Genomic DNA, 23497 nt, shown 5'->3' on the forward strand with positions numbered 1-23497 from the left:
ACATCAATATGGCTCTCAGTATATATGGCCTAAGTGCCCTTCACAGGGACTTTGCAAAAATGTATGAGTGTGTCACTTCCTGCCACTTCTCCAGCATTCAGTTAACTCCATTTTTTGATCAGACAACTATAAGGTAAATACTTATATGTGGCCCTTATAGGCAGGAGTTCAAGGGAGACACAAGCTCCAATTACAGAAAGGTGGACATAACATGTCAGGAGACTGTCTAATCAAAGAAAAGCAAACCTGCACGCTTTCTATGTCACGTAAAAGTCAAACAGCCACTGTAGGAATACCCCTGTATATGTGTCACTCAGACATTTCATAAGAGAGAGCTTTACAGGCAGGTTTCTTTTGCCATCTGGAGGGTGAGGACAACACAGAATGCTCAGCTCTGGGATGAAATGACACTTTCACAACCAGGGGAGACTTTTATTTTATTCTTACTTCTAGAGAACCAGACAGAAAGTATCTTCAAAGGGGTGACAACTTTGTCAAGGTCAGCAACATAAACCAATAATGTCGAACAGCTCTTTTATTCCCACACACTTTCCTCCATGGGCACGCCCCTATATTCTCTTAAGTGATACCAGCCTTTTTCATGTAAACTCCCAGAAAACTTCAACCTGGGTGATTTTAGAGACTAAAAGCTAAATTTCCCTCCAAGAGCACTGGTTTTCATCTCTGCAGGCAGCACATTTGATCTATTGGGGGTAATGCTACACCTCAAATTCTTCTAACCCATTATAAGTAGTTACTTTCCTCATCCAGGTCTCACCTAAAAAAGGCCATGACCATAAAACAAATTGAATCAATGGAGCACTCTTCAAGAGGAGACCAGAGAAAGGTGTAAATTTCCATTCAGGAACTAGTGATTTCAACATCCAACTGGGAAGATTTAAATCTTAAAAGCATTTTAAAGGATCAGCTCTGCATATAAACTTTGACAAATGGGAAAGAATAAGAGGATGAGAAATAGTAAAAACAGATATTTGAGGCAGGGGGACTAGCATGAATGAAGGCACAAAGGGTAGAAAATACAAAGAATAGGTAAATTTAAAGTGTAGAGTGTATGTTGTGGAGGTGGAGACTTTGAAACACTCAAAATGTGCATCAATAACTGACGTTGAATAAATTATGGCAGATTCTTATGATGGAATAGAAAAGGAAAAAGGAATAAGAACTATGTTTACTGTTAAGATATATCTCTGGGCTATGTGTTTCAGGGAAGAAAAGCAAAAGCACTGAACAATGCATATATTTTGCTTCATTTTAGCATAGTATTAAAAAGTGGAAGGATAAACCAAAAACTAAAATGCCTAGTCTGTTTCATACTGAGGAAACTAAAGGAAGTCTGTGAGGTATTTGAGAATAGAGACTGAGGCTGTTCTGTTCATCTCCCATCTCTGCTTCCCCAGAACTCAGAGGCCACTCCATTACCACTGATTACAATTTATTCTTTCTCTCCATCCACCCATCTGTTCCCCTAGTCACATGCCCATTCTACTCAACACTGTGTTGTGTTAAGGGCTGCTTCACAGAGGCACGCAGTTCCACTGGTTCCAATCACAGGGCAAGGAGATGCTCTTCAGGTTGAAGTTCACTCTTTGCATAATGTGGTTGGCCCTATCCACATGGGAATACATGGGGAAGCCAAGTTTGTCCATAGCACGGATCTGGGCACAGATGACTTGGGAGACAAGGCCCTGGTCCCGGTACTCAGGCACTGTGCCTCCCATCCGAATCTCTCCTGTCTGGTCCATCAGGCACCAAGACACAGGGTTCCCCTCAGGACCCAGGAGACAGAAGGTGGGGAAGGTCTGGATACAGCGTTCAATGAATCTCTGGCTCCTCTCATTGCCACCGAAGGACCAAAATTTATTCACCAAGGCAGCATGGGTAACGTCCAGGGATGAGAGTTTTAATGTCTTTTGGTTGCTGTTGGAAACAAGGGGAAAGAATAGTCCATAATATTACACATACTGTGAAGTATTATATTTTTTTTCCCCCAAAATTGTCCTGAGAGGCAAATAGGAGCAAACTTAAGCATATCTTCCTGGGTTTACAATCTGATTACTTGTATGATTTGGTGCTGATTACTTCATCACTCACTTCCTCTATTTCCTCATCTGATAAATAGGAATGATAATTACACCTCCCATATAGAATCAGCGTGAGGCTTAAATGAACCAATGGTTGTAGGTTCTTAGAACCAGCACCTGGAAGATAGTAAGCACTCCACAGAAATTAGTGACAATTTTTTCATTTGGCTTTGCCCATAACCCTCCAAGGTAGTTAGGGCAGATGTTCTTATCCTTTTACATAGAAAGAAAAAGTTTCAGAGAAAATAAATGGGTGCCCCACAGGATATGGTAGCAAGCAGTAAAGCCAGAACATAGAATCATGGAATCTTAGAATGTTGGTGTCAGAAGGCTCCTGGCCACCATTTTGAACAAATGGGAAAGCTCAAGAGGTCCAGAGACGGGCAATGATGTGGAGTGCAGGTGGCCCCAAAGTTATATAACACTGAAGTCTGAAGGCTTCTGCAATGGTGCAAAGGGGCTGCAGGAGGTGTCCTGGAAACAGCCCACAATGTGGAACTAGAAGATCTAGACTCAAACCCCAGTTATGCCTTAACTATCCACATGACCTGAGTGAGCTGTTTCATCATCTGCGACTGTTTTCTTTCAGGAAAATGAGAATAATGTCTCATACTCTATCTCACAGTGTAGACAAATAGATCCAGTGAGATTCTAGATATGGAAGTGGTTTTCAGGTTGTAGTGTCATAAAACATGAATAAAGTTCTTCCAGGCATGGGATTGAGCATCTCCAGATCAAATCCTCACTCTCAGTTTTGAATTCTATTCAGTGTTAGACTGGACCATCAATGAGTAAAATGTACAGTTTGTTGAAATTGTCTTTATTGGAAATCTTTTGTTCTGTGAAATGAATTCACCAAAGACATTTACTAAGCACCTACTATATACTGGGCACTGTTCTAGCTGTTGAGGGTCTGTCAGTGAACAAGACAGAGAAGATATCTGCGCTTGTGGGGTTTGCAATACTGTTTGGAAGAGTTTAAACATCAAATAAGTAAGTTAACTAAATTAGCTAATTTCAAATAATCCTAAGAGCTATGAAGAAAATAAAACATGTATGGAAAATAGGTATGAAGTGACTTTAGATGGGTGGGTTAGCCAGGACTCTCTGGTGAGGTGACATGTGAACAATTCTGAATAATGAAGTCATGTGTGCAAAGATTGGGTGGGGTGGGGGAGAAGACGTTTTAGGTAGAGGGAAGAGCTGATTCAAAGTGCTTGAACTTATGATGATCAATAGCAGGAGGAAAGATAGTGTAGTTGGGGGGAATAAGCAAGAGACAGACAAGGTCTAAAAAGTAGATCATGATGGCTCTTAGAGGGTGATGAAGGAGTTCAGAATTATTTCAAGGTGACATGGTGAGTCCTAGAGTCTTTTAAGCAGGGGAGGGACATGGTCTAATTTATATTTTTAAAAAAGATTACTCTGGCTGCTTAGCAGAAAATAGATTGTAGGGAAGCCAGAACAAAAGCTGAAAGAGAAGTTGGGAGGTAGAGTGGGTTGAACGGTGTGTTCACTCAAAAGATATGTTCACCTGGAAACTGAAAATGTGACCTTATTTAGAAAAAAGATCTTTGCAGATGTAAATAAGTTAACAATCTCAACATGAAAGCATCCTGCATTATCTAGTGGGACTTACATCCAATGACAAGTGTCCTTATAACAGACAGAAGAGGAGAAGACACACACAGAAGAGGCCATGTGAAGGCAAACCAGAGACTAGAGTGATGCAGACACAAGCTAAGGAATGCCTAGAGCAACCAGAAGCTAGAAGAGGCAAGGAAAAATTCTCTCCTAGAGGCTTTGAAGGGGCCATAGGCTTGTCAACAATTTGACTTCAGACTTCTGGCCTCCAGAAGTGTGAGAGAATAAATTTCTGTTATTGTAAATGCATTCCAGTTTGTGCTGACTTTTTGCAGCAGTCCTAGAAAACTAATACACAAGCTATTTCAGTAGTGAGAGATATGAGTAGTGCAGAGCAGCTTCCATCAAACTTACATGGACTTGTGGTTGTCACCATTGGGTGATAAGTTCTTTGAATCCTGCATGGAATGAACCAATTTTTTTGTTGTCTCAGACACCATATAGAGAAGGCATTGTGTTCGCTTGACCTTGCCCAATTTAATAGCTACAAGATTTTCTATCACCTCATCCAGGCTGGACTGTGAACCTAGATGGCAAAAATGAGGAATCATATGAGATATCACTGTTCATTTCAATGCCAGGGAAAAGCTGTCCAGGAGCTGGAAAACTCGTGAGTTTAGAGTCATCAGAGCTTGTGTCCAATCATGATACAGCTTCTATATGATAACAGCTAAATCACTGCCACATTTTGAAAATTCCTGAACATATCACAGTACAGTTATGACCAGCAAAGGAAATGAGGTATAAACATATTAACCAAAATTTATTGAACAATTCTATGCACTCAATGTGGTAGATTGGTGCTACAATGATCCTGGTTTGTTCCTTCCTCCTTATCCTGATTTTCCCTCCTGAACTGACTCTGAATTTGACCATGAAATTTGTTTGGCCAATGGAACAATAGCAAATATGATTTAATAAGAAGTGTGAAAAGTGATTGTGCATTGAGGCTTGCCTTCTCTTTCTACTCTTGAGAACCCTGTGACTTCTACATGTCGCCAAATTCACTTCCATCTGCACAGTCAATAGCCAGCACAAACAAAGCTAGTGTCAATAGCCAGACTTTGGATTGTGACTAACCTAGTCTTAATAGCTCATAAATAACCCCCAGCTGACTGCAGCTGCATGGGTGAATCTAGGAGAGACTAGCAGAAGAATCACCCAGCTGAGTCCATTCCAAAGTACTGACACACAAAATTGTAAACTAATAAATGATTGTTGTTTTAAATCACTATTTTGGGATAGTTTGAAAAACTAACTGGTAAAACAAGGCATAGTGCTAAGCACATCTCATTCAAGATCTCATTCAAGCTTTAAACAGTCCTACGTTTTGAGTGCTATTACAATTCTCATTTTTATACACAAGGAAACTGATCCACAGAGAGGTCATTACTTGCCCTAGATCACACAGCTACTAAGGCCCAATAAGGTCACAATCTTAGGTAGTCTGACCCCAGAGAAGATATTCTTAACCACTAAATTCCTCCTTCACAAATTTGACAGAATGATAAAACAGAAATGAGACAGAGAGGAAGCTCTGCTACCATCCTCATACTCTCTAATAGATACTGAAAATAAATCATGAATCCTTAGCTATTAAGAAATGTTATTACTCGTGATTTCCTATGTAAACCTGATACATTGCAGTCTTAAAGTTCTAATTCACCATGGAGGTGGTGGCAGTTGAGACAAAGAATAGAAAGCTGGCTGAGTTTCCAGGGCTTGAAGTAAAGATATGTGAGATATAGGAGTGTTGTTAAAAAGGAAATGCCACCCTACTGGTGTAGACATGGGAGATCTCAGGAGCTGGCACACTTCCCAGTCCTCTTACTTTGAATCTGCAAATGTTGTTTCCAGTTGATGACTTCTGGTAAGCCGAGGAATTCCGGACAGTTCTTGGGGTCCTTGGAGTAGATTTGATAAGAATTGGTGTAGTGATCAAGATCATCTGTCATCTCCTGTAGGGTTGGGAAAAGTAGAATCAACCAGTGTTTGTATTTAGTGATTTTCATACTGATTTTCAGTGTTCCATTATCCTATGATATTTTTAAATATTAAAATATTAGTATTTTCTGTTGGTGTATTGACTTTATTTAGGAATTATTTACATAGGGAGGTCAAGGACTTCCTTGTTCAATTAATAATGAAAAATATCCTGAACAAAACTATTCCTAACTTAGCTGTTGCTTTAAAATTTCAAACCAAATAAAAATGAGCCATTTAAAATTATTTTTATATACCTACAAGTATAGGAGTAAAATGACAATTGACAAGCAAAATCTTTGGCTAAAAGAGTAAATCCTGCTCTAGCACAGAGATTTTTAGAAGATCTTGGTGATAAACATGCCTATTAAAATTGATACAAGTAACAGGATTAGACTATCCATGTTAAATGATGAAACTAAAGAAAATGATGATGCACTAGATTTACTTTCTTTAAAATAAAACTTACCACTGTTAAACAAACTATATTTTCATCAAACAGACAAGCACGCAAACATACTCATTCAAATATATCTAGCAAAACCATCAAAGCTGACATGGGATTACTTGAAGATGAAGGAAAAGATAAGAGGAAAAAATTACCTCAACCAATGAAAATCAGAAAGCTTTCTTTCCTAAAATATCTAGAAATTATTAAACAAAATATATTTCCAATTCAGCAATGATACTGCTGATTAAGTTTACTTTTCAGAATGATGTCACCAAAATGACGGTAGGAGATCCCCACTTCCATCCTCCACAAAGATCAACAATTGACGGGTATCCATGAGCTCTGAGAGTACTCTGGCGTCCACTTAAGAAACTTCAGCAATGCAGTAGAACAAAAAAAACCCTGAGAATAACTGCACAAGAAGAGAAAGAAGACAGCTTATTTTGCCTGAATTATCCCATCTGCCGTGCTGACATTGCTCAGTGCCAAGATGGAACTCCTCAGCTACAAAGAGTTCCTCCCACCAGGAAAGGAAGAGTAGGGTGAGCAAGCAGCTTTCCCACCCTTTTGAGGCACCACACAATGGTCTCATTTCTGTTTCATCCCACCTAGTCTGGCAAAGATGAGATGTATAGAGACGGCCAGGAACAAGGAAGAACAAGGAAGGGGTTACCAGTATCAGCCACACAGTGAGGGTAACAAGGGTTCCCAGTGGCCTGCTCTGCAGACAAACGCAGCAACTTTCTTTTTTTTTATTGTGGTAACATTGGTTTGCAACATTATATAAATTCTAGGAGTGAATCACTATATTTCGATTTTTGTGCAGGTTACATCATGTTCACCACCCAAAGACTAATTACAATCCATTACCATACACATTGCCGAAGCACCCTTTTTGCCCTCCTCTCTCTTCCCTTCCTCTCTGGTAACCACCAATCAAATCTGTTTCTATGGGTTTATTTGTTGTGGTTTTTGTCTTCTATCTATGACTGAGATCAAACGGTATTTGACGTTCTCCCTGTGACTTATTTGGCTTAGCATAATGCCCTCAAGGTCCATTCATGTTGTCACAAAAGACAAGATTTCATCCTTTTTTATGGCTTAGTAATATTCCATTTTGAAAATATACCACATCTTCTTTATCCATTCGTCCCTTGATGGGCACTTATGTTACTTTCAAGTCTTTGCTATTGTGAAAAATGCTGCAATGAACATAGGGGTAGATGTATCTTTACATGTTCATGTTTTAATGCTTTTTGGATAAATACTCAGCAGTGGAATAGCTGGATCACATGGTAGTTCTATTCTTAATTTTTTGAGGAATCTCCATACTGTTTTCCATAGTGACTGCACCGGTTTGCACTCCCACCAACAGTGTATGAGAGTTGCCTTTTCTCCACATCCTCTCTAACACTTATTTCTTGTCTTGTTAATTATAGCCCTTCTGAAAGGAGTGAGGTGATATCTCATTATAGTTTTGATTTGCATTGCCCTGATAGTTAGTGATGTTGAACATCTTTCATATGCCTGTTGGCCATCTGTATATCTTTTGAAAAACGTCTGTTCAGATCTTTTGCCCATTTTGTAATTGGGTGGTTAGTTTTATTGTTGAGATGTATGAGTTATCTATATTTTTTGGATATTAACCTCTTCTCATATATATAGTTTGCAATTATTTTCTCTCAATTGTTAGGTTGTCTTTTCATTTTGTTGATGGTTTCCTTGCGGTGCAGAAGCTTTTTAGTTTGATGTAGTCTGATTTGTCTATTTTTTCTATTGTTTCCCTTGCCCAGGCAGACATGGTACTTGAAAATATGCTGATAAGACTGATATTGAAGAACATACTGCTTATGTTTTCTTCCAGCTGTTTCATGGTTTCAGGTCTTGCAGTCAAGTCTTTAATTCATTTTGAATTAGTTTTTGTGTATGGTCTAAGATAACGGTCTACTTTCATTCTTTTGCATATGGCTGTCCAGTTTTCCCAATGTGATTTATTGAAGAGACTTTCCTGTCTCCATTGTATGTTCTTGCTCCCTTGTAGAAAATTAGCTGACCATAGATGTGTGTGCTTATTTCTGAGCTGTCAATTCTGTTCCATTGATCTGTGTGTCTGTTTTTGTACCAATGCCATGCTGTTTTTGTTACTATAGCTTTGTAGTATATTTTGAAATAAAGGAGTGTGATACCTCTAGCTTTGCTCTTTTTTCTCAGGATTCCTTTGGCTATTCTGGGTCTTTTGCTGTTCCATATAAATTGTAGGATTCTTTGTTCTATTTTTGTGAAAAACATTGTCAGAACTTTGATAGGAATTGCATTTAATCTGTAGATTGCTTTAGGAAGTATGGAAATTTTAACTATGTTAATTCATCCAATCCAAGAGCAGGGAATATCTTTCCATTTCTTTGTGTTTTCTTCAATTTCTTTCAATAATGTTTTATAGTTTTCAGAGTACAGATCTTTCTTCTCTGGTTAGGTTTATTCCTAGGTATTTTATTCTTTTCTTTCAATTGTAAATGGGACTATTGTTAATTTCTCTTTCTGCTACTTTGTTGTTAATGTATAGAAATGCAACTGATTTTTGTATGCTGATTTTGTGTCCTGCAACTTTATCATATTTGTTTACTATCTTAAAAGATCTTTGGTGCTTTCTTTAGGGTGTTCTATATATAAATCATGTCATCTGCAAATAGTGACTATTTCACTGCTTCCTTTCCAACTTGGATCCCTTTCCCTTTGATTTCTTTTTCTTGCCTGATTGCTCTGGCTAAGACTTCCAATCCTATGTTAAATAAGAGTGGTGAAAGTGGGTCTCCTTGCCCGGTTCCTGTTCTCAGAGAGATAGCTGTCAGTTTTTCTCCATTGAGATTGATACTAGCTGTGGGTTTGTTATAGATGGGCTTTCTTATGATGAAGTACTTTGCTTCTATACCTATTTTATTCAGTTTTTATAGAAAATGTATGTTGTATCATGTCAAATGTTTTCTCTGCATCTATTAAGATGATCATGTGATTTTTATTCTCCATATTGTTAATGTGGTGTATCATGTTGATTGATTTGCAGATGGTGAACCATCCCCGCATTCCTGGAATAAATCCCACTTCATCATGGTGTATGATCTTTTTAATATTGTTCATATTCAATTTCCTCGTACTTTGTTGAGGGTTTTTGCATGGATGTTCATCAGTGATATTGCCTGTAATTTTCCTTTTTTGTGTTGTCCTTGTCTGGTTTTGGTATTAGGGTAATGCTGACTTTGTAGGATGAGTTAAGAATCTTCCCCTGCTCTTCAATTTTTTGGAAGAGTTTGAGATGGATAGATATTAAGTCTTCTTTGAATGTTTAGTAGAATTCAGTTGGGAAGCCATCCTGGACTTTTAATTGGGGGGAGGTTCTTGATTACTTTTTTGATCCTCTTATTCGTAATTGGCCTATTAAAATTCTCTATTTCTTCTTGATTCAGTTTTGCAAGGTTGCAAGATTCTAAGACTTTATTCATTTCTTCTAGATTATCCAATATGTTGGTATATAGCTTTTAGTAGTATTCTCTTATGATCTTTGTGTTTCTCAGGTGTCTGTTGTAATTCTCATCTTTCATTCTGATTTTATTTATGTGAGCCTTGTCTCTTTTTTCTTGGTGATTCCAGCAAAAGGTTTGTCAATTATGCTTATCTTTTCAAAGAACCAACTCTTGGTTTCAATGATTCTTTTTCTATTGATTTTTAGTCTCTATTTCATTTATTTCTGCTCTGATGTTTATTATTTCCTTGATTCTACTGATTTTGGGCTTTGTTTGTTCTTCTTTTTACAGTTCCTTTAGGTGTACTGTTAGGTTGTTTATTTGAGATGTTTGTTGTTTGTTGAGGTAGGCCTGTGTTGCCATAAACTTCTCTCTTAGACCCACTTTTGCAGTATCCCATAGATTCTGGCAGGTCGCATTTTCATTTTAATTTGTCTACAGGTATTTTTTTATTTCTCCTTCGATTTCTTCATTGACCCAATCATTGTTCAGTAGAATTTTGTTTGATCTCCACATATTTGTTGCTTTTCTGATTTTCTTCTTGTAGTTGATTTCTAGTTTCATACCTTGGTGGTCAGAAAAGATGCTTGGTATTATTTCAATCTTCTTAACTTTACTGAGCCTTGTTTTGTGGCCTGATATGTGTTCAATCCTGGAGAATATTCCATGTGCATTTGAACAAAATGTGTATTCGGTGGTTTTTGGATGGAAAACCACATTTTGGTACATCTGGTCTAAGATGTGATTTAAGGCCAATGTTTCCTTATTGATCTTTTGTTTGATGATCTATCCATTGGTGTAAGTGGAGTGATAAGTCCCCTACTATTACTGTGTTACTGTCTATTTCTCCTTTGATGTCTGTTAACAATTTCTTCATATATTTAGGTGCTCCTATCATGGGTGCATAGATATTATGTGCTATATCTTCTTGCTGGATTGTTCCCTTTATCATTATGTAGTGCCCTTCTTTGTCTCTTGTTACAGTTTTTGTTTTAAAGTCTGTTTTATCTGATGTAAGTATTTCTAACCCAGCTTTCTTTTTATTGCCATTTGCATGGAGTATCTTTTTCCATCTCTTCACTTTCAGTGTGTGAGTGTCTTTAGGTTTGAAGTGTGTCTCTTGTATGCAGCATACACATGGGTCCTGTTTTTCTATCCAATCAGCCACCCTATGCCTTTTGATTGGAGCATTTAGTCCATTGACATTTAAAGCAGCTATTGAGAAGTATGTGCTTATTGCCATTTTGTTCCTTTTTTCCTGGGCGTTTAGTAGTTCTCCTCTGTCCCTTTTTTCTTGTCTTGTTCTCTTCCCTTGTGGTTTGATGGCTTTTTTTAGTATTATATTTGGGTTCTTTTCTATTAATTTTTTGTGTAATTATTATAGATTTCTTGTTTGTGACTACACCAGGTTTATATATGGTAATGTACATATATAGCAATCTATATTTAGTTGATGATCTCTTTAGTTTGAGCTCTTGCTAAAATTCTACTTTTTTACTTCCTTCCTCCTGCATTTTATATTTTTGATATCATGTCTAACCTCTTTTCTTGTGTGTATGTATCCACTACCCTCTTATCATGGAAATAGATAATTTTAGTACGTTTGCCTGTTGACCTTCATATTATCTTTACAGTTGGTTATCTGCTAGTGTTACTGTTTATTTGCTTTTAATAGTGATTTTTTGGTTGATTTTCTTATTCCTTTTTGTCTTCTCTTTTCTACTTAAATAAGTCCCTTTAGCATTTATTATAAGTCTAGTTTCTTGGTGATAAACTCCTTTAATTTTTGCTTGTCTGGGAAATATTTTATCTCTCCTTCCATTATGAATGATAGTCTTGCAGCGTAGAGTACTCTTGACTGTAGGTTTTTTCCTTTCAGTAATTTAAGTATATTGTGCTGCCCCTTTCTAAGCTCTAAAGTTTCTGCTGAGAAGTCAGCTGATAGCCTTATGGGGTTTTCTTTGAATGTAACTTGTTGCCTTTCACTTTTGGCTTTTAGGATTTTCTCTTTGTCTTTTATTCTTGACACTTTAACTATAATGTGCCTTGGTGTGGACCTCTTTGGGTTTATCTTGTTTCTTGCTCTCTGTGCTTCCTGTACCGGGGTGTCTGTTTCCTTCCTTAGGTAAGGAAAGTTTTCAGCTATTGCTTTTTTGTATAGATTCTTTGCTCCCTTGTCTCTCTATTCTCCTTCTGGGACGCCTATAATATGGATATTAGTGCACTTGATGTTATCCCAGATCTCCCTTAGGCTGTCCTCATTCTTTTTAATTCTTTTTTCTTTTATCTGTTCAGCTTTGGTGATTTTTTCTAGTCTTTTATCCAGCTTGTTGACCTGTTCTACTATATCATCTGCTCTGCTACTGAGTCCCTCTAGTTAGTTTTTCATTTCCAGTATTGTAGTCTTCATTTCTGATTGGTTCACTTTTATATTTTCGAAATTTTTATTGAAGTTCTCACTTTCATTCATTCATTCTTCTCCCAAGATCAGAGACCATCCTTATGACTCTTAATTTGTACTCTTTGTCAGGTAGATTTTTTATTTCTGTTTCATTTTAGTTTTTTTTCTGGGACTTTGTCTTGTTCCCTTACTTGCAATGCATTCCTTTGTCTCCTCATTTTGCCTCTTTGTCTGTGCTTTTATCTGTTTATAGGTAGGTCAGCTATGTCTCCAAGTCTTGGAGAAGTGACCTTATGTAAGAGATGCCTTACAAGGCCCAACAGTGTGCTTCCCTCTCGTCACCAGTTCCAAATGTTCCAGGAGTGTCCTGTGTGGGCTACATGTGTCCTTCTGTTCTGGCAGGGTTGTTCTTGCAGCAGGTTGCCAGGAAAGATAGGTTTCCCCCTGGCAGCTGGTTGTAATGCTCAGCTGTGAGTGGCTGATATGAACACTTCAGTCACTACTGGGCATGCTGAGCCCCAGCACAGTTGACTGAAAGGTCTAATAGCACATCCCTGTTGCATTTTCCTGTTAATTGAGTAGAGCCCAATGTGGCTGGTTGCTAGGCTCAGGGGCTTACAACTGCTGCAAGGCTCTTGTCAGCTCTCTCAGGGTTGCACCAGATTGTTTTAACACTGAAGAAATCAATGGTTAAAAGAGCTGCTGTGTACCCCCTACAGATTTCAACAGCTTTCACTGTATGGGCATTTATATTCTCTGATGCCAAACACTTGAGTCCCTCTTCACTCCGTCTCCCTTTGGGCCCTGCTGGAGACAGGGAATTTCACCAGCAGTCAGCCCAGGCCTCCATGGTTGCATGAGTGCAAAACACCAGCCAAGACCCCTGTAGCTGACATCTGTCAACTAGCACATGCTACAGAAAATACACTAGAAGAAAATCATCAATTCACAAAAGAAGGCAGCAAGAGAGGAAGAAAAGAACTACAAAACCACAGAAAATAATAAGATGGCATTAGTAAGTTGTTACCTATCAATAATCACTCTAAATGTAAATGGATTGAATTCGCCAATCAAAAGAATAGATGGCTGGAGAGATTTAAAAAACCCCACAAAGTCATCTATATGTTGCCTACAAGAGACTCAGTTCCGCTTTAAGTAAACACATGGGCTCAAGGTGAAGAAATGAGAAAGATATACAATGCAAATAGAAACAAAAAGAGCAGGGTTAGCCATATTTATATCAGACAAAATAGGTTTTAATCAAAAAATGTTAACAAGACACAAGGAAGGTCATTATATAATGATAAAGTGGTCAATTCATCAAGATTATAGAATAATTGCAAGTGTATGTGCACTGAACATTGGAGCACCTAAATATATTAAGTGAATACCAACAGATCTGAAGGAAGAAATAGAAAACAATATAATGATAGTAGGAGACTTCAATATACCACTTTCAACAATAGATAGATCATCCAGACAGAAAATCTACAAGGAACCATTTGACCTGAATCATACTTTACACCAAATGGACCCAACAGACATATACAGAACATTCAATTCAACAGCAGCAGAATATGCATTCTTCTCAAGCACACATGATACATTCTCTTAGATAGATCATATGATAGATCATAAAACAAGTCTTAGAAAATTTAAGAAAATTGAAATCATATCAAGTATCTTTTCTGATCACAGTGGTGTGGCCCTAAAAATCAATAATAGGAAGAAAGCTGGAAAATTCACAAATACGTGGGTATTAAACAACACATTTCTGAATAACCAATGGGTGAAAGAAGAGATCAAAATGGGAAAAAAATTGAAACACAGCATACCTAAATCTATGGGATGCTGCAAAAACAGTTCTAAGAGGGAAGTTTATAGTGATAAATGCCTATTTTAAAGAACAAGAAAAAACTCATATAAACAACTTAACTTTACACTTCAAGGAATTAGAAAAAGAAGAACAAATTAAGCCCAAAGTTAGCAGAAGAAAGGGAATATCAAAGATCAAAGCAGACATAAATGAAATAGAGAACAGAAAAACAACAGAAACTAAGCTGACTTTTTAAAAAGATAAACCCAACAAACCTCTAGCTACACTAAGAAAAAAGAGAGAATGGTCTACTTTCATTCTTTTTCATGTGGCTGTCCAGTTTTCCCAACACCATTTACTGAAGAGACTCTCATTTCTCCATAGTATGCTCTTGGCTCCCTTGTCAAATATTAGCTGTCCATAAATGTGTGGGTTTACGTGTGGGCTTTCAATTCTGTTCCATTGATCTGTGTGTCTGTTTTTCTGCCAGTACCATGCTGTTTTGGTTACTATGGCTTTGTAGAATAATTTGAAATCAGGGAGTGTGATACCTCCAGCTTTGCTCTTTTTTCTCAGGAATCCTTTGGCTATTTGGGTTCTTTTGTTGTTCCATATAAATTTTAGGATTTTTTGTTCTATTTCTGTGAAAAATGTTGTTGGAACTTTTATAGGGATTGCATTGAATCTATAGATTACTTTAGGAAGTATGGACATTTTAACAATGTTAATTCAAAGTAGACCATTCCCTTACACCATGCACAAAAATCAACTCAAAATGGATTAAAGACTTGAATGTAAGACCCAAAACCATGAGACTTCTAGAAGAAAACACAGGCAGTACGGTCTTTGACATCATTCTGAGCAGCATATTTCCAAGTCCCATGTCTGACCTGGCAAGGGAAACAAAAGAAAAAATGAACAAATGGGATTACATCAAGCTAAAAAGCTTCTTCTCAGCAAAGTAAACCATCAACAAAATGAAAAGGAAACCTAACAATTGGGAGAAGATATTTGCAAACCATATATCAGATAAGGGGTTAATATCTAAAATATACAAAGAACTCATACAGCTCAACAACAAAAAACTAACAATCCAATTAGAAAATGGGCAAAAGATCTGAACAGACATTTCTCCAAAGAAGATATACAGATGGCCAACAGGCGTATGAAAAGATGCTCAACATCATTAGCTATCAGGGAAATGCAAATCAAAACTACAATGAGGTATCACCTCACTCCACTCAGAATGGCTAAAATTAACAAGACAGGAAACAATAAATGTTGGAGAGGATGTGGAGAGAAGGGAACACTTGTTCACTGTTGGTAGGAGTGCAAACTTGTGCAACCACTATGGAAAGCAGTATGGAGTATCCTCAGAAAATTAAGGATAGATCTACCATATGATCCAGCTACCCCACTGCTGGGTATTTATCCAAAGAACTTGAAAATACAAAGGTAAAAAGATACTTGCACCCTTATGTTCATTGCAGCACTATACACAATAGCCAAGACATGGTAGCAACCTAGGTGCCCATCAAAGGACGAATGGATAAAGAATATGTGGTATATACACACAATGGAATAATACTCAGCCATAAGAAATGATGAAATACCGTCATTTGTGACAACATGGATGGACCTTGAGGATATTATGCTGAGTGAAATAAGTCAGAGGGAGAAAGTCAAGTACCATATGATCTCAATCATAAGTAGAAGATAAAAACAACGACAAAAAAACACATAGCATTGGAGATTGGATTGGTGGCTACCATAGTGGAAGGGGGAAGGGGGGAGCGAAAAAGGGGTGATTAGGCTCACATGTGAGAGGATGGACTATAATTGGTCTTCAGGTGGTGAACATGATGTAATCTACACAGAATTCGAAATATGATGCAATCCAAAAATAAATAAAATAAATAAATAAATTTTTAAAAAAGAAAGAAGCCCCAACAAAATAAAAAGGAAAAAGAGAGAAGAGATATAAATAAATAAAATCAGAAATGAAGAAAATAAATAAATAAATAAATTCACTTCTTCAGAAATGAAGAAAATAAATAAAATCAGAAATGAAGAGGAGGCATTAAAATTAATACCACTGAGGGCCAGCCACAGTGGCCTGGTGGTTAAATTTGGTGTGCTCTGCTTTGGTGGCCTGGGTTCAGTCCCTAGTTGCAGACCTACACCACTCGTCTGTCAGTGGCCATGCTGTTGTGGTGGCTCATATAAAAAAAGAGGAAGATTGACAACAGATGTTAGCTCAGGGTGTATCTTCCTCAGCAAAAAGAGGAATATTGGCAATACGTGTTAGCTCAGGGCGAATCTTCCTCAGCAAAAATAAATGAATAAATAACTGATACCGCTTAAATACAAAGGATCATAAGCAACTACTCTAAACATTTATACACAAAAAATTGGATAGTCTAAAAGAAATGGATAAATTCTTAGAAACATACAACCTACCTAGACTGAATCATGAACAAATAGAAAATCTGAACAGACCAATAACAAGTAAGGAGTTGAATCAGTAATCAAAAATTTCCCAACGCAGAGAAGCCCGAGACCAAATGGTTTTGTGGGTGAATTCAAAAAAACATTTAAACAGTTAATGTCAATCCTTCTCAAACTCTTCCAAAAATTGAAAAGAAGGAAACTCTCCCAAATACATATCTTGAGGCCAGCAGTACTCTGATAATGAAGCCAGATAAGGACACTACAAGAAAATAAAACTGCAGACCAGTATCTCTGATTAATATAGATGTAAAAATTCTCAATGAAATATTAGCAAGCCAAATTATTACACAATATGTAATTCCAATCAACAATTCCCAACATGTTAATTTGCTCCTTAATTGTCCTCAATTCATTCTGTTGTTTCAGACTTTATGCCTCACAATTGCTATTTTCTCTGCTTGGAATGCAGTCCTGCCCTGTCTAAGAAAACTTCTTTATCTTCAACATCCAGTTTTTCTAAAATGTCCACTAGGAAGCCTCTCTGATCCTCTACCTGAAATCTCTCTCACATTTAGTTTTATTTTGTGTCCCATTTTATTGACTTTATTGATGACAGGAGGTTACAACTCCATGCAGCATCTCACTGGGAAGACAGTATCACAATAAGAAGTTGAGAGTTAGTGTAAATGAGTTGGGGTTTCAAAGTTGGTGTTTTTAAAGAGCAAAAAATATTTTTTCCTGTTAGGTTAAAAGTTAAAAATGGAAGTAGCATCTGGTTTATTACAATATAGAAGTCTAGCCTGGGAAATGCTCCTTTATATCGTTAATAAGAGATCAGCCTCTTATCTATACTATCAACATAATCTTAAATTAGCACAACCTTCCATCGGTTGCCTCTATTCCCACAAACTGAGTGCAAGAAAAAACGAAGAGCATTTGGTCTTCAGAATCAGCAGATTTGTGTTTTGGGGACAGTTTGGAAAACAAAAGAAAACAATGAATGAGTATGAAAGTGTACCACATATAGTTTTAATCAGCTTTCTACTTGTGTTACTTCTTTATCTTGTTCATTCTTCTTTTCCTGCACATTTCACACTATGTTGTAATTTATAGGCATACTACGGAGATATTGCGGGTTCAGTTCCAGACCACCACAGTAAAGCAAATATTACAATAAAGTGAGTCACACAAATTTTTGGGTTTCCCAGTACATATAAATTATGTTTACACTATACTGTAGTCTAGTAAGTGGGCAATAGCATCATGTATAAAATCAATGTATATACCTTAGTTTAAAAATACCTTATTGCTAAAATATGCTAACCATCATCTGAGCCTTCAGCAAGTGATAAGTTTTTTGCTGGTGGAGAGTCTTGCCTTGATTTTGATGGCTGCTGACTGATCAGAGTGTGAATGCTGAAGGTTAGGGTGGTTGTGGCAATTTCTTAAAATAAGACAACGGTGAAGTTTGCCACATCAATTGACTTTTCCTTTCAAGAAGGATTTCTCTGTAGCATGAGATCTTATTTGATCGCATTTTTCTCACAGTAGAACTTCTTTCAAAATTGGAGTCAATTCTCTCAAGCCCTGCTGCTCCTTTTATCAACTAAGTTTATATGATCTCAATCCTTTGTTGTCATTTCAGCATCTTCACAGCATCTTCACCAGGAGTAGATTTCATCTCAAGAAACCACTTTCTTTGCTCCTCCATGAGAAGGAATTCCTCATCCATTAAAGTTGTATCATGAAATTGCAGCAATTCAGTGATATCTTCAGGGTCCACTTCTACCTCTAGTTCTTTTGATATTTCCATCACATCTGCAGTCACTTCCTTCCAAACTCCTGTTAATGTTGATATTTTGACCTCTTCCTAGGAATTGTGAATGTTCTTAATGGCATCTAGAATAATGGATCCTTTCCAGAAGATTTTCAATTTACTTTGCCCAGATCCATCAGAGGAATCAATATCTATGACAGCTATAGTCTTATGAAATGTGTTTCTTAAATAATAAGACTTGAAAACAAAACTACTCCTTGATTCATGGGCTGAAGAATGGATATTGTGTTAGAAGGCATGAAAACAACATTAATCTCATTGAACATTTCCATCAGACTCTTGGGTGACCAGGTGCATTGTCAATAAGCAGTAATATTTTGAAACAAATCTTTTTTTCTGATCAGTAGATCTCAACAGTGGGCTTAAAATACTCAGTAAACCATGTTGTAAACAGATATGCTGCCATCTAGGCTTTGTTGTTCCACTTATAGAGCACAGGCAGAGTAGATTTAGCATAATTCTTAAGGGCCCTAGGATTTTGGGAATGGTAACTGAGCATTGGCTTTAACTTAAAGCCACCAGCTGCATTGCCCATAACAAGAAATTCAGCCTATCTTTGAAGCTTTCAAGCTGGGCATCGACTTCTCTCTAGCCAAGAAAGTCCTAGATGGCACCTTCTTTCAATATAAGGCTGTTTTGTCTGCATTGAAAATCTGTTGTTTAGTATCCACCTTCATTAATTATTTTAGCTGGATCTTCTGGATAGCTTGCTGCAGCTTCTGCATCAGCACTTGTTGCTTCACCTTGCACTTTTATGTTATGGAAATGGCGTCTTTCTTCTTTTTTTTTTTTATTGAGTTATTGATAGGTTACAATCTTGTGAAATTTCAATTGTACATTAATGTTTGTCAGTCATGTTGTAGGTGCACCACTTCACCCTTTGTGCCCACCCCCCACCCCACCTTTCCCCTGGTATCCACTAAACTGTTCTTGGTCCATAGTTTTAAATTCCTCACATGAGCGGAGTCATACACAGATTATCTTTCTCTCATTGGCTTATTTCACTTAACATAATTCTCTCAAGGTCCATCCATGTTATTGCAAATGGGATGATTTTGTTCTGTTTTGCAGCTGAGTAGTATTCCATTGTATATATGTACCACATCTTCTTTATCCATTCGTCTGTTGATAGGCACTTAGGTTGCTTCCACGTCTTGGCTATTGTAAACAGTGCTGCAATAAACATTGGGGTGCATAGGACTTTTGAGATTGCTGACTTCAGGCTCTTTGGATAAATACCCAGTAGTGGGATGGCTGGATCATATGGTAGTTCTATTTTTAGTTTTTTGAGGAATCTCCATACTGTTTTCCATTGGCGTCTTTCTTTAAACCTCATGAACCAACCTCTGCTACCTTCAAACTTATTTTCTGCAGCTTCCTCATCTTTCTCAGCCTTAATAGAATTAAAGAGAGTTAGCATCTTACTCTGGGTTAGGCTTTGGCTTAAGGGAATGATGTGGCAGGTTTGATCTTTTATCCAGATGGCTAAAACTTTCTCCATATCTGCAAAAAGTCCATTTCACTTTTTTATCAATCGTGTGTTTACTGGAATAGCACTTTTAATTTCCTTAAAGAACTTTTCCTTTGCATTTACAACTTGGTTAACTTTTTGGTGCAGAAGGCCAAGTTTTTGGCATATTTCAGCAGTCAACATGACTTCCTCACTAAACTTAATCATTTCTAGATTTTGATTTAAAGTGAGAGATGTGTGACTCTTCCTTTCACTTGAACACTTAAAGGCCATTGTAGGGTTATTAATTGGCCTAATTTCAATATTGATGTATCTCAGGAAATAGGCAGGCCCAAGGATAGAGACAGAGACAGAGGAATAGCCAGTCAGTGGAGCAGTCAGAACACACACACAGCATTCATTGATTAAGTTCACCATCTTATAAGGGTGTGGTTGGTGGTGTCCCCAAACAATTATAATAGTAACATCAAAGATCACTGATCACAGATCACTATAAAAATATAAGAATAGTGAAAAAGTTTAAAACATTGCAAGAATTACCAAAATATGACACAGAGACATTGTCAGAAAATGCTGTTGGAAAAATGATGCCAATAGACTTGCTTGACACAGAGTGACAATAAACCTTCAATTTGCAAAAAATGCAATATCTTCAAAGTACAATAAAACAAAGCATAATAAAAAGAGGTATGCCTGTATCTATGGACTTACCTATATTCTCCTCTAGGCTGTGAGCTTCTTGAGGACAGACCTTGTTCACCATCACTGTGATTCATTTATGTATCCCCAGGGTCCATCACGTTGCTAGGAGCATGGCAGGCACATAGCAAATAAGAACAGAGAAACATATTCATTCCTCATCTGGCACCTTACCTGCTCCTGAGGGCGGATAACCACTGTATTAAAATCAGGCCACTTGTCCACCAGGGCCTTTAGCTTGAATGGGTTTCCTTGAGTCATGTGGAAGACAGTCCCATAAACCTACAGCATCCAAAGAAAGTAAGAGAGTTAGCTTATTAGGAAGGGATGGCAAAGTGCCTTGTTTGATCAGGACAAGGATTATTTCTATGAAATAATGGAATTTTATTATTGGAATGTACCTGAGCATTTCTACTGACCAGTTTTTAGTTTCTACTTTTTTCCCTAATAAATATATCTTTTAAAAATATTCACATAGTAAAATATCTAGACAAATAAAATTTATGAATAAAAATCATGAACTCTCTCATTGTAAAATTTAATAATATCTTTAGAAGTGACATCAGCATCATGGCAGAGTGAGCTCTTCCCTTGGCCTCTCCTCTCTAAGATACAACCAAAAGGACAGTCATACACCAACAGAGGACATATACACATCACAAAAGACGTCTGAGAGAACCACACAGCCATAAACCTGAAGGTGGTTGTAGGGCTGGATCCTCTGGATGAAGTGGAAGCTGATCTGCAGGAGCTCCATGGAGAAAGACGGGTGGGAAGTGCATAGGTGAAAAGGGTGCCCCATCCCCTCCTGGTACTCCAATTCCAGAATCATCTGGATCATGGTGCAGTGAGCATGGTAGTAGTGGTGGGGAAAGTTTGCAGCCAGAGAATTGTCTGGAGCAAAGCACAGAGAACTTGGCAGTGGCAGCAGGGAAAGTGCACAGCCCAAGAATCGCCCAGAGCATGATGTGGAGAGTGTGGCAGTGGTGGAAGAGAAAGTGCACAGGAGAGGGAGGTGCATCACACCCCCCCTCCCCAGCACTCCAGCCCCAGGATTGCCTGGAGCACAGAGTGGTGAGTGAGGGAGTGATGGTTGGGAAAAGAAAAGGTGCACAATCCTCCAATTTCCCAGAGCCCCATACAGAGAGACAAGCAGACACTGGGGAAAGTGCTGGGGAAGGAGAGTACCCCTCCCCCTGCATGGCAGCCCAGATCTGCCACCAAGCAGTAGCTCAGAGAGATAAGTAGTTAATGGCCAGATCTGGGGAGCCCCTGTTTGAATGGAGTCCAGAATACACAGTACCTGATCCCCACCAGTGGTGCTACTTGGCAGCTGCAACCAGATAAGAGCACCATGAGGAAGCAAAAATCCACTCCATCAAGCAGGATGAGTAGGTTTATTAAATCTCCAGACCAGGAGGAAAGTGACAAGTACCCAGAAATTAACCCTGCAGGCACAGAAATCCATAACCTAAATGACAAAGAATTCGAAAGAGCTATCATAAAAAAACTCAACAGGTTACAAGAAAACACAGAAAGACAAATTAACGAATCCAGGAGCTTCTTCACAAAGGAGATTGAAACCATAAAAAAGAACCAGTCAGAATTGTTGGAGATGAAAACCACAATGGATGAACTAAAGAAAAATCTGGATTCTCTAAACAACAGAGCTGATAATATGGAGGAGAGAATCAACCAGTTAGAGGATAGCACTGTAGAAATGCTTCAGAGGGAGGAGAAAAGAGAACTAAGACTAAAAAGAAATGAAGAATTTCTCAGAGAAATATCTGACTAATTCAGGAAATGTAACATAAGGATTATAGGTATTCAAGAGGGGGAAGAGCAGGAGAATGGAGCAGCAAACTTATTTAAAGAAATAATAGCTGAGAACTTCCCAAACCTTGGGAGGGAGCTGGAAATCCATGTAAAGAGGACTCCAGATCTCCTAACTTTGTCAATGTAAAAAAACCCACTTCAAGGCATATAGTAGTGAAACTGGAAAAAGTCAAGGACAAAGAAAATGTACTAAGGGCAGCAAGACAGAAGAAAATAACTTACAAAGGAACCCCTATCAGGTTTTCAATGGATTTCTCAGCAGAAACCTTAAAGGCTAAGAGAAAGTGGAATGAGATATTCAAAATCCTGAAAGACAAAAACTTCAGTCTATCCAGCCAAACTCTCCTTTAGATATGACAGAGACATAAAAACTTTCCCAGAGAAACAAAAGCTAAGGGAGTTCATTGTCACAAGATCTCCCCTACAAGAAATCATCACGAAGGCCCCCCCTCCCTACCCAAAATAGGAAGAGGCTACCCTGAGAAAGGAGATGAATAGGTAGGCAATAATCAGAAAATGGCAACTCTCTATCAGATCAGGTTCGTAAACACTTCACTTTAACATCAAGGATAAAGAAAAGGAAAATACCAAAACAAAAGTGATCTCATCATTTTAACCACAAATTCACAACACAAGATCGAAAAAGATATGACAAAAATAATTTAGAGGGGCCGGCCTGGTGGCGCAGTGGTCAAATTTTCACATTCTGGTTTGGAGGCCTGGGGTTCACTGGTTCAGATCCCAGGTGTCACATGGCACCAATTGGCAAGCCATGCTGTGGTCAATGTCCCACATATAAAGTAGAGGAGGATGGGCACAGATGTTAGCTGAGGGCCAGTCTTCCTCAGCAAAAAGAGGATTGGCAGCAGATGTTGGCTCAGGGCTAATCTTCCTCAAAAAAAAAAAATAATAAGTAACTTAGAAGGAGAAGAGGAAAGGGATGGAATCAGTATAGTCTAAGGAAATAAGAGGCTATCAGGAAATGGACAATCTCAACTATGAGATTTTTTATATAAACGTAAGGGTAATCACTAAGTAAATAAATAGAATAGAGATATTTACAATAAACAAGGGGAAAAAGAAGAAAACCAACAGAGAAAACTACCTAATCAAATTGGTAGTCTGAAATACATGGGACAAAAAAAGGAAATGCAGACGAATCGGGAATTGTGTGATAAGATGGCAATATTAAGCCTTTATATATCAATAATCACTCTAAATGTAAGTGGATTGAATTCTCCAATCAAAAGACACAGAGTGGCAGGATGGATTAAATAACAAGACCCAA

At 37.8% G+C, this 23497-nt stretch overlaps 1 protein-coding gene across 3 annotated transcripts in view; it reads right to left on the reverse strand.

Moving 5' to 3' along the window:
- Window positions 1–424: 424 nt before the first annotated feature.
- The window catches only part of LOC106825142 (glycine N-phenylacetyltransferase-like), a 37803-nt gene continuing 14730 nt past the window's right edge, over window positions 425–23497 (reverse strand). The window contains exons 3-7 of one of the 3 annotated variants that reach the window (XM_070487828.1): window positions 20386–20478; window positions 14667–14805; window positions 5578–5704; window positions 4101–4272; window positions 425–1938 (exon numbers count right to left, since the gene is read on the reverse strand). In XM_070487828.1, coding sequence (XP_070343929.1) covers window positions 1536–1938; window positions 4101–4272; window positions 5578–5704; window positions 14667–14805; window positions 20386–20450 — 906 coding nt within the window. In that variant the 5' untranslated portion in view covers window positions 20451–20478 and the 3' untranslated portion in view covers window positions 425–1535. Of the gene's footprint in view, window positions 1939–4100; window positions 4273–5577; window positions 5705–14666; window positions 14806–20385; window positions 20479–20547; window positions 20656–23497 lie in introns of all 3 variants that reach the window. The other 2 variants (XM_070487829.1, XM_014831770.3) reach the window with 2 other exon arrangements.

Source organism: Equus asinus, chromosome 17 (assembly GCF_041296235.1).
Source record: "Equus asinus isolate D_3611 breed Donkey chromosome 17, EquAss-T2T_v2, whole genome shotgun sequence".
In the NCBI taxonomy this organism is placed as follows: domain Eukaryota; kingdom Metazoa; phylum Chordata; class Mammalia; order Perissodactyla; family Equidae; genus Equus; species Equus asinus.